This window comes from Quercus lobata, chromosome 5 (genome assembly GCF_001633185.2).
Source record: "Quercus lobata isolate SW786 chromosome 5, ValleyOak3.0 Primary Assembly, whole genome shotgun sequence".
NCBI classification, from domain to species: Eukaryota; Viridiplantae; Streptophyta; class Magnoliopsida; order Fagales; family Fagaceae; genus Quercus; species Quercus lobata.
In genome coordinates, this window is record NC_044908.1 from 61791485 (window position 1) to 61802993 (window position 11509).

Below are 11509 nucleotides of genomic sequence, written 5' to 3' on the forward strand. Positions count from 1 at the left end.
TAAAGATATATATATATATTTTTTGAAAAGTGTAGATTTTAACATATAATTGAATATTATCATTTCTTAACTTAAGCATTTAAGACACTTAACTAACCGGACCCGTAAATAAAAAAGTAGAGATTTGTGGCTATTTTTGATCATTTTGTGCTCTTTTAATAGTCGCTATTAACTAGAGAGGGATACATGACGGTAATTGCGTAAAGCAAGCGGTGAATTATCATTGCCATATATATAGCTAGTGATTGTGCATGGTCAAAAAGAAAATAAAAAACTTGAGCATTACGCAAATACTATAATTATGATTCAAAGCTTTCATCCTAAAACAAATTAAAACCATTATGAAGTGGAGGTAGTTGCAAAAAGATATACGTACGATGGTGCATTTACATTACAATTAGATATGATTGCACATGTAAACAAGAGAATTCATGGTGGGAATGTAGCAATATTTGTGCAAGGTGTCAAGTCAAGGTGGTGGAATTTGTATGAATTGCCTTTTGCATTGTAATTCTTGTGATCAATACGAGGATGATTAGCTTGATATGGATTCCAACTCACATAATCCTCATGACATATGGGAAAAGGTATCTATGATCATGAGTAAAGCACAAGGAAACGAAGAAAATGAGAACAGCTATGCGTTAAGAACAAGAATTCATTGGCTTTGTACCTTTATTTTAAAGTTTTTTTTTTTTTTTTTTTTTTTTAAGTTTTAAACTCATAAAATTCTATTCACGTAACAAAAATAAGAGCACGTTTGATAGACTGTAATAGACACTGTAATGTAATAGTTATTCCTATGGTATAACTATTCTGTTGTTTAGTTATGTTTTTATTACAATGAATAGTTATTTCTTATGAATAGCTATTCTTCAAAATGAGAAATAATTATTCCTTATCAAAAGTACTGAATATATATTCCTTCATGTTATGTAATAACTTTTAAAAAAAGTTTCCTAAAAAGCCATTAGTTGCCACATCTTCAAAAAGAAATAAAATAAATTTTCTTTATTGTTAATAATTAACTCCATTTTGAACACTCTAAAATAAGCGTATTTTAGGAAATTTGACTTAAAAATGATTTAATTTCACATTCTTTTTATACTCTACTAAATTGTAGATGCATATTCAGAATTTTATTCCTAAATGGTCACTAAACTAATGAATAATAATATTTATTACATTCCAACTTAATGTATTCCTTGTAATACTTATTCCTATTCCCATGTAATAATCATTACAGTGTACCAAACGTGCCCTAAATGTTCACCCCGTAAAAATGTAAGACATTCTAGCCAAAAGAGAAGCTTCGTGAAAAAAATGGGGAAAAATAGATAACCATTGATTGAAGTGTACATTACACTAATCCTCAAGGGAGAGATTGTGTAATTTATCCTCTCAATAAAAAACATTGGCCAGAAATCAAAAATTTAGGGGTAAAAAGAAACATTTCCAATTAGTTAAGAAATAGTAAACAAGATACAAGTGGTTTTGTATCATTACCCACTCATGTCATGTTATAGTTTTTCAAAAATTGCTCTCGAATCATTACCCACTCATGTCATGTTATTGTTTTTCAAAAATTGCTCATATTACCGTGTCAAACCTGTTCCATGTTTGTTTGTGCTTCCTATATTATAGGCCTATATATAATTGCAGGGATTTCTCAGTTGTTCTATACAGATTAACAATGAATAATTAAAGAAAATAACATATTTGTATGACATCCCAGAGCGAGTCATGCTTATAAATTTGACTACATAACGCTTCCTTGACAATGACAATAAAACAAATTCAGCATGACTACCTACCAAGAATGTTACACTCACTATTATATCTGTTCCCAGATATGACACCCAAAAAGGCCAAAAGCTAGTGAACAATGATAGAGATTGGAAATTTGGAAGTGTCAAAAAGAAAAATCAAACCATGCGAACAAACTAGATAGGAGGTGTGGTCCCCCCACTGCTACCACCTACGCTCCCAGCAAGCATTAACATTATCTATTTTGGTTGAAATTTCAGATAAATTCATAGAGACATTCTGATTAGAATGAAATAGACAGATGAACCAAACCCATTAAGCAAACATTAACAATAACATACAGCCGTACATATATATAGATATGTTTAATGTTTTCATGAGATCCTGTCATGACTAATATGTCATAATGTCTTTTAGTTTCTACAAGCAAAGTAGATATAACTTAATAATAAATAGCTATATATATATATATATATATTATGTTTTGAGGATCTGCTTTCTCCATCACACAAAAGACCAGTTTAAAAACATGAAGGCCAGGCAGTGATTTGAATCGTCGTCGTTAAGAACTTTCCATGCAATGGCCTGATCATAAGACACTGGCCTTCCCATGCTCGAAAGGCATATTCCTGCTGGCAGATATGCAAAGCCCTGCAAATTTAAACACCCACATTAGATGTTATCAATCACTTCTCAATGAATACTGAAGACCAGTCTTGCGTGTTAACTAATTAGAGACGCGTGTTAACTAATTAGAGACGAAACGTGACTGACATATAAGCTGGCTTATTTGTTAAAAGTACTTGCAAATGCATTTTAATATTTGAACTTTATTTTTCTAATTGTCTAAAGAATCAGTAATACCTGTTGCATGATCTTGGAGAACTCAGAACACAGAATCTTCCGGCCAGCTTCATCAAGAATCTTGTCAAGCATTATATCTTGAAGGGCCACAAGAGTAGTTTCTAGCATGTCAAGCCCAGCCTGGTTTGCAAAGGTGAACACTGGAGATGCCTGCAACCACATTTATCCCAATTGATAAGATCTAGGGTGCATTACACTATGATGTATTGGTTGTGCATAACTTTGAATTATGGAACAGGCGAAGAAGCAGAAAAAAGTGATTACATTTGTTTTCACGGAGCAGCATAGTATAGCATCGGAATGGAGCCAAAGTTGCTTTAAGATGGCATCGCTAGCTTGGGACTCCACCCGAAAGAGCTCTCCCCCAGTGTGGATCCTGAAACATACCAAAGTAAGCAATCAGAAATGAAAACCTCAGCATACTCGGTGCCCAAACTAGTCATAATACTTTTGAGTTAAGCTCAGGACTTACAAATCTTTCACAATAAAACGGATATTTTAACAACAATAGCAACCAAAAGAAAATGTGATTAGATATTATATGAAAGAACATTCAAACCTATAGCTCCGGCAAATCCAACGTGCCAAGGTAAGAGCCTCAGGTGAACCAGGAAGGGGTTTGGGCCCCATATGGGAGCTAAGCCGGGAGGGGGAAATAGCCATGGCAACTCTCTGAACAGACCCCACAACACTACGAACATACTGGCGAGCCATGGCAGCCACATTGTCCCGTAAGTGGCTCTCAAAAGTAAATTGGAAAGCAATAGTCAGGACTGATCTAAGGTTGTAACCATTCAGATCAGCCTCACCAGCTGGACGAGCACCACCAGCTCCTACTTCAAGTGTAGAAGCCAAATCCAATGTTCGAGTTGCAGCAGGCCCATCCTGCAATACAAATATCATAGAAAAAGGCAAGGGTAAATGCACTTTTGACAATACAGTAAACTTCGAATTAAGAGTTATGAATGGCTCTGTGATTATTCCATTAAATAAGAATCTACAGAAGTAAGATGAGAGATCACTGAACTGATTTAGGATCCAGCGGTATCACACGAAATCCAGATGGCAACAAAGGAGCATCATCAGCAAAGGATTCATCAATAGGCGCAAAGACAAGCTGAGCACAGGCACCAACAGCATTTTCATCGACCCCGCTGCAAAGCTGCCACCATAGATTTCAATAAAAACAAATAGCTTCATTAATAAGAACAATCCACAGTAATGACACAAGACTTTTTAAGAACATACTAACAAAATCTATACCATATAATACAATAACTAGACTAACCTGTAACAGGTACATATCTCGTGCCAATGCCACATCTTCGGGGGAGAATGCATGACCCTCCAGCCGAACCACCTCCAAGAACTTCATTAAGATGAATGAAAAATTTTTAGACAAAATTGTATTTAAACATGGGGGAAAAATATAACCCAGAGAAAAGAGAGAAATAATGGTCACCTCCTCATGCTCCACAGTATGGGCGAGAGGTAAGATGACCTGGCTACCGGGGAAGCCACCAGGTCTTGCACAAGGAACGGCATAAGGACTAGCTTTGAGACACGCAGCAGAGTAGGCATCAACCCCATAGTCAGCCCACTCCGAACGGTGCTCCCTTAGGAAACGAACAAGCAAGGCAGGGGGAACATTCTGCAGACCCCCAAGAAAAGTTGTAAACTTTTTAATGTACAATCAAATATGAACAAATTTTTAATATAAGGATTAAGGTCTAGATAATCCATAGGGATACTGAGAAAAAATCAATACTTTGGGAAAGGGGGGGGGGGTTGATGCGGATAAAATAAAAAATGCCAGAGTGAAGGCCATGAGCTAGCCAAAGATAACCATCCCCATGTGATTAAATAGCATATGGACTAACCTGCAGCAGCATTGATGCCTTGGCACACAGCACCCCCCCTCCAAAAGTTGAGAACATTGATGTGCTATACTGGGAGCCAAGAAATTTGTTTGGAGATGAGTTTATCATGACGGTCACATCTTCCACACCATCACTTCCCATTAGTGACCAACCATCATCCGCAAACCCATTAACAGCATCATTGAAACCCCTAAAGTTCATTTTGAAAAACTTTATAGTCAATGAACAATCCAGAATAGTCCAAGAAAATGGGAGAAAACAATTGTTTCAGATTTTATGTTTTAAAGTAAATAATTGGTTGGTCAAGGCCATGTGCACTTGATTCTGATGCCCAGGTTTCCAAATTTAAAGCATGGAAGTCTTACCTGCAAAGTCTCTGACTGAATGTCCTTAAAACAGCAGGCTGGCGGCCGCCACCATACTGAATTTCTCCACTACTCTCTTGTGCAATTTGTCGTATGTGTCGCAAGGCCTGTGTAGCAAGAATACAAGAACAAAATGTGAAAAAAAAATTGACCAAATCAATGAAAAAAGATCTCTCTTGCAGTAGTTCTTACAGCGACAGTCATTTTCTGAGCAAGAATCTTTGATGATTCATAAAGTGGTCTGAGAACTTCAGGAACACTCCATGCCTAGGTCAACCAAGAACTCAAATAAGCAAATGAATAAAGAGACAAAGTTGTAGGAGAAATGAATTCAATCAGCTCTTTATCCTCACATCTAAATCGACGTGATCAACAATGTGAATTATGGAGCCACCACCCTCACAAGGCCGTATTAGATAGCCACTGGGAAGCACTTCAGCTCTTACAAAACTAGTAGTGGGAGGCCCTGCTGGGCCACCAGTAGAAGAGGTCAATGATCTCTCACATATCTGCAAATATCATTTTGAGACAATAAAATGCATTACAATCAGATGAAAAACCATCCTACGGAGCATAGTCAACATACTTCATAAATTTGGGACAGCTACTATTGCCATGCAGTACGAAGTGCCATTTTTGCATTTTTAGAAACAAACTTTAACAAGAGCAGAAAACAATTAGTGGGAGGCACTATTTGAATTACCACAAGACTGCCATCTTCCAAACTTGTAGTATATCTCAACGTCCAGAAGTCGCGTGCCGCAGCCAATGTTGTAGGTGCATAAGTCTAATAAAGAACAAGATTGAAAGATTTAAAACTAAGCAAGATAAAAACTGAGAAGTCAAACCCAGCTTATATAGACAACCAACCTGCATGTATATCAGCTCAATTGTTCCTCCATTTCCTGTAGGGATTGCACTCAAAACATCAATGCTTCGACAATCACGAAACCACGATGGACGTTCTTTAAGGATTTCAGCGACCTGTAATGAATTTTATCATACATTGTATACAAGTAAAGCAGCATATGATTATTGAGAGATCAACGTGTGGGAAAAGAGGGGGGGGGGGGTGTGGAAGGGAACCAGTAGTGCAGGAAGAAAAAATACCTTTGTGGGCTCTAGACTCACAAGACCGCAGGCTCGTGCTGCTACCCCACTACAGTTGCGGGAAACAGCAACGATTCCAATAGAATCCGGACCAGGCTACATATTATCACTAGAAATGTTATATTTTTGAATAGGAGTAACATTTATGCAGAGCAATGCATACATGCACATAAACTCGCTACATATCTCTGAAGAAAGATTTAAGAGGCCTTACCTTCATCCCAATCATCTGGACCCAGTCGACAGCAGTTCCAGTAGCCTTGGAAAGGAACTCTGCCAGGGTCTCCTCAGCAATCGCGAGAAGACTAAGGCACAAATAAAAAAGGTTAAACCAAAACAAATTAGCGGGTTTTAAAATAAATTGGACTTAAGAGACATTACTTACCCAGCTGGGTTGTTAGCATCCCTTTGGGGATGCTGAGGTGTTGGGTTTTGCTGTTGTTGTTGCTGACCACTCATGACCACAGACTCACAGCTGTTGTCTGTGGTCGTTCCAGATGCCTGGTTAGAATCCGCCAAAGAATGATTTTAAGATTAAATGATGCGATAATAATTAAGAGTTCCTAATTAAGAGTTCCGATAAGGATGTAAGAGACACAATGTAGAGACCAAATCATGCATAGCTAATCTAACAAAGAAACTACACTTTCATTCAGTATATCTTTAACTGCAAATTAACATGTATTACAACACATCAACACAAGAATTCAAGAACCATGGCCGGTGCACAAGAAGCTTCAAGCAATTCAAAATAATTGGCTAGAGATTATTTACAAAGTAGAACAGCTAGTGGATAAAGGCCAAGGCAACTTACACTCTGCAGTTGCTGTCGCATGTATCCATTCTCGTAGACCAGGTGTGATACCTGCTTCTGTAAGCGGTCATTCTCTTCCATCAACAACTTGTTCATGGCAGTCAGCTTTCTATTCACTGTCTGGAGACGAGAAGCTTCCTTCCTTTGTTTTTCACGGCATCTACAAAGAAAAATTGAATTCCATATCAACTAAGTTCCCCGAATTTACTTAAGCTTACTTAGTCTAAAAATGATAGAGAATTCAACTTTAGCAAATATGAATGTAACAAATAGATGCCCATCTGGAAGTATGAGGGAGACAAAGCAAATTGGTTTATTGTTTTTTTATTTTGGTACAAGCAGAGGCAAAAGTCAAAAGAACAAAAAAAGATGACACATAGAAAAGGATGGAAATCAATTTAAATCCTCAGTTTTCCCTTGAGACTATCAATGAATAACATTTTTATGAATGATTATATTTTATGATTTCCAAATTTGTATAAGTAATTATTTTAGTCCAGGAAACACCAAAACAAGACCTAAAACCCCAAAAATAACTTTTCCTAAACTTCCTCAATTTCCTTTTTGAATCATAAACTTCCACAATTATTGCGGTCAGTCTAAAGACCAATCTTGGTAATATCAGATGTGCAGACATTAGTTTACCAGGCCAAAATATACACTAAAGTCACAAGACATCAAATTTAAAGTAGAATTTATCTTATCTCAAATTATTATATTTTAAATTATATGCTTAAACTGGTTCAGCAAAAGGAAGAATAAAAATATTCATTTATTTAAAATTTCTGCAGGGGAAAGAGAAAATCATAAAACCCAGAAATGATGAGAACACAGAAACAATCAATAAATAAACAAAACAAAAGAATGTTTTCAAGAAGCAGATTGATTAGCTGTCAATATCATTCTTTTAATTTGAACACCCAAAAGCAGAACATAACAAACAAAAACACATTTTAGGAGAACATATGTCATTATTGGCTACTACTAAATTTTCTAAAATAAAAAAGAATCATATAAAAGTTCCACTTTTAACCTCTTCTGCTGTATATTGAATTAAAAATATCCAAAATGATGAGGCACAGAGAATACGAGAGGAATAAAGAAAGTATATTTCATAAATAAAAAAAGCAAACTGATTAGCTGTCATTATCTTCCATTTAATTTTTACCCTTTCCTCACAAGTTTTGGAAAGAAAACAAAATGCGTAATGTTTTTCTTTTTAACTCCCCAATGACAGAAGGAGAGAAACAAACAGGATCCCCAGAAAACAGCCATTTGATGCATTACAGGAAGACAAGTTCTTTACCAATACAATACGAGAGGTATATGCTTTAAATATGCAAACCAGAAAAGATAGTATTCTCTGCCAAAACTTGCATTAGATCATATCACTATTTTAAGAAAAGGGTTTAAGAGTGAGAAAGGAGTTAACAAAAAAACAAAACCACAGAGACTCAAAACAAAATCATGGGGAAAAATGGAAAAAGAAAACAGCTTTTTTCTAAGAACTTCTGCAACTTCAAAGAGAAATAGTGAAAAATCATCCAAAATAAAAACCACATTTTCTCTTCAAGAAAGATCCATTAATTGCAGACTAAACAAAAGCACACTTGCTCCCCACCCCCCTCCCACACCAAAAATTTAAAAAAAAAAAAAAAAACTATTCTTTCTCATTATTTTTCCTAGACCATACAGAAAGAAACAGAAAAAATTAAAAATGAAACAGAAATGGAGGATCATCAAAGAGATAAGTCCATTTTGACACAACAATGAACTGATTGCGACTAAAAAACACAAAAACATGAACTAGATGAAAACCCCACCCCTATTAGCAAGCCTATACCACTTCTAACTTCTTCACTAAAAAAAAACACAAACATAAACTTAGTGGAAACCCCACCCCTATTTGCAAGGCCTATACCACATCTAACATTACATGAAAAAAAAAAAAAAAAAAACCCATTTTGCATTCCCCATTTTCCCCAAACAAACCAAAGAAATAAAGTGCAAGCCACTAAAAGAGAAGAAAAAAAAAAGACCTTTCATTTTTTTTTTATTGAAGTCAAGATTAGTAATTAAATAACAACGAAGTAGAAAATTTTCATCTTGTACAAATATTCAACTCCCTCTCTATACCTGCGGTTCTGAAACCAGACTTTGATCTGTTTAGGCTCAATGTTGGAAAGTATAGGACACTCCCTAATGAGCTGCTGCCTTCTCAAAGAGCTAGGCTTTGGACATTCTGTGTACACTCTCTCCAACGCCTCCACTTGCTCTGGCGTATACCTCACGTACTTGCTTGAATCCATTTGCTTATTCACTGAATCTTTGTGCATAGAAAGCGCCATACATACAACAATACAATACTATAAACACCAAAAGCTTAAAGTAAAAAACCACCCAAATGAACAATAAAAAAGATAAAAAGCCAAAACTAACACAAACCCAGAAGATGTTTTTGGGGTCTCTAAGGCCTTGTTGAGCACACTTGTGAAAATGGGATTTTAGAAAGGTGGTATCTTTGGTTCTGCTTCTTGATCAGCTTCTTTGTTATTGTTGTTGTTGTTGTTGTTGTTATTGGTGGTGCTGGAAGTGTTCTCAGGCAGGCTCTCTCCTCCAAGAGAGCCTACTTTCTCCTTCATCAGCTGGTGGGCTTTGGTTTTTTTTTGTTTTTCTCTCTCTTTCTGTGAAAGCAAAGAGCTTGAACTTGAACAGGGAAGAAGCGACTGTGGTCTTTATCTTAGACACCAATCTCGAGAATTTTTGAAAGGGAGAGATTGAAAAAACCAACCCACAGAAAGAGAGAGTGTGTGTAATGTGTTTTGTCTGTGTTTGTTTTTGTGTGTATGTGACTGAGAAAGTAAACAGAAAAAACAAATATAGCCAATGGCAAATAAAAAGCCCACCTGGCTATATGGCTATAACTATTGGTAGTATTGGCTTTTTTATTTTTTTTTATTTTCCTCTGACTTCTCTGTAACTGTGTGATGTGAAAATCGAAAAGTAAAAAAACAAATAAATAAATAAAAAGAGAGAAAGAAAGAGAAGGGAAAGGAATAAATGAGAGGACAGTAGAAATGCAGAGAGCTGATTTTGGCCTGCCAGACCCTCAGAGAGACGTTTTTTGACAAATGTAGTTGGCTTGTAATGTATTGTATCTCTCTCTCTTTCTCTGTCTAGGAAAAAGTAAAAAGCTACAGTACAGCCTGCCATTGCTACACTCTTTCTCTCTCTTCAGGCAAACAGTAACATTTTCTTGATGATTATACATGCATGGACATTATGTATCATACTTATGGGGATGGTTAGGCATGATATGTGCAAAACGGTGGGCATGTATGTTGTGGTATGTGAGGCAGACTTGTGGGCATGTATGGAAGGCGTGAACGCAGAGACAATGGACCACACCTCGGTAAAAGGAAATTTTCTTTAGAGGAAAAGAAAAACAAAAAAACATAACATAAATCACTAGTATAAATAGACAAGAATTGCTTTGCTGTATGCCTGTATGTATGGTACACAAACACAATAACACAACTTTTTTTTTCTTTTTTTTTTTAAGAGAACAATGACACAACTTCAATGAAACTGGATCCTTAGCAATTTACAAATAACCGAGTTGAAGGGTTGGAAAATGGTCCATAATGGATGCTAGGGTGTTACTTCTTATTTTTCCTTACATGAGACGAGGACCTTCACAATTCTAGGATGATGTTTGTTAGGTTAAGATAGCTTGACCCGGTTAATTAAATCAATTACTTAAATTTATTAATTAAGTTCAATTGCATGCAAATTGTAGAGGCACCAACAAATCACCAAAAATACTAAGTGTAACGGAAAATAAATTTGACATGGTGATTTGTTGACAAATGGAAAAAACCTCGCAAGATAAAAACCCTATCGGGTAATTTTAAGGTCACCATTCCTAAGAATCTACTAATTAATAATTAAGCAGTTACAAATATAAGGAATATTATCAACTACCCATGGCCTTTCTCAAAATACCAACCTACAGTTGAACTTTTGCTCCAATACCCAATTGGATTTGATCTTGTAGCAACCTTCTTTCCCTTAATACACAAACCTCCAATTTGTGACTAACCCTTTTGCACGAATCTCAAGTACGTGACTAACTCCAGTAACTTGAACAGAGGTTGTTGGCTCAACAATGAAGATTTAGAAGCACTTGGTTACAAAATTCTATGACGTACAAATGCAATAGCTTCACACAAAAAAGATATGTCTCTTAGTCTTTGTATTAACGTGTGACGGCCTTTAAAATAAGCCTTATATATGTCTAGAGTTGTGAGAAAAGAAATTCCAAACAAATATGCAAGGCTGGGTTGAATTTTAGATCTGAAAATTCTGAAATTGTAATTCTCGATAGATCAAGCTACTGTCGAGCTATCTATTGAGTTTTACATTAAGTTTCGATATCACGCATTTGTTGAGATATCTGTCGAGACTTAATGAACAACTTTTCTTCACTCTTTTCTTGGACCAATCTTCATATCTTTAATACTTGACTTGAATAATATGTTTCTTGAAGTAATAAACTTATCTTAGATCTAACCAATTAGAAGTAAAGTGTATTTTATCAAAAAATTAGCTAATTACACAAAATATGACATTAACAATGTTTAATTGAATTGAAAAATTGTTTGGGTCAAGTTATTTTTATTAACTAAAGTTTTGAAACTTACTGCCAT

The 11509-nt window shown here is 35.7% G+C and overlaps 1 protein-coding gene across 5 annotated transcripts; it reads right to left on the reverse strand.

The window, feature by feature from the left end:
- Nucleotides 1-2018: 2018 nt before the first annotated feature.
- LOC115991745 (homeobox-leucine zipper protein ATHB-14-like) lies at nt 2019-9655 on the reverse strand. 5 transcript variants are annotated; one of them, XM_031115640.1, is made up of 19 exons: nt 9246-9655; nt 8937-9120; nt 6801-6960; nt 6372-6487; nt 6201-6291; nt 5987-6082; nt 5747-5860; nt 5580-5663; nt 5230-5385; nt 5069-5143; nt 4877-4983; nt 4512-4701; nt 4094-4282; nt 3920-4000; nt 3659-3793; nt 3191-3516; nt 2896-3007; nt 2632-2781; nt 2019-2418 (listed from the first exon to the last, which is right to left on the reverse strand). In XM_031115640.1, the coding sequence occupies exons 2-19, from the start codon at nt 9107-9109 to the stop codon at nt 2272-2274; spliced, it is 2502 nt and encodes an 833-aa protein (XP_030971500.1). In that variant the 5' UTR covers nt 9110-9120; nt 9246-9655; the 3' UTR covers nt 2019-2271. The 5 variants fall into 5 exon arrangements, with proteins under 5 accessions (XP_030971500.1, XP_030971499.1, XP_030971497.1 ...); XM_031115639.1 differs by having other exon boundaries at nt 8937-9126; XM_031115637.1 differs by having other exon boundaries at nt 8937-9166.
- Between the last annotated feature and the right edge of the window lie 1854 nt (nt 9656-11509).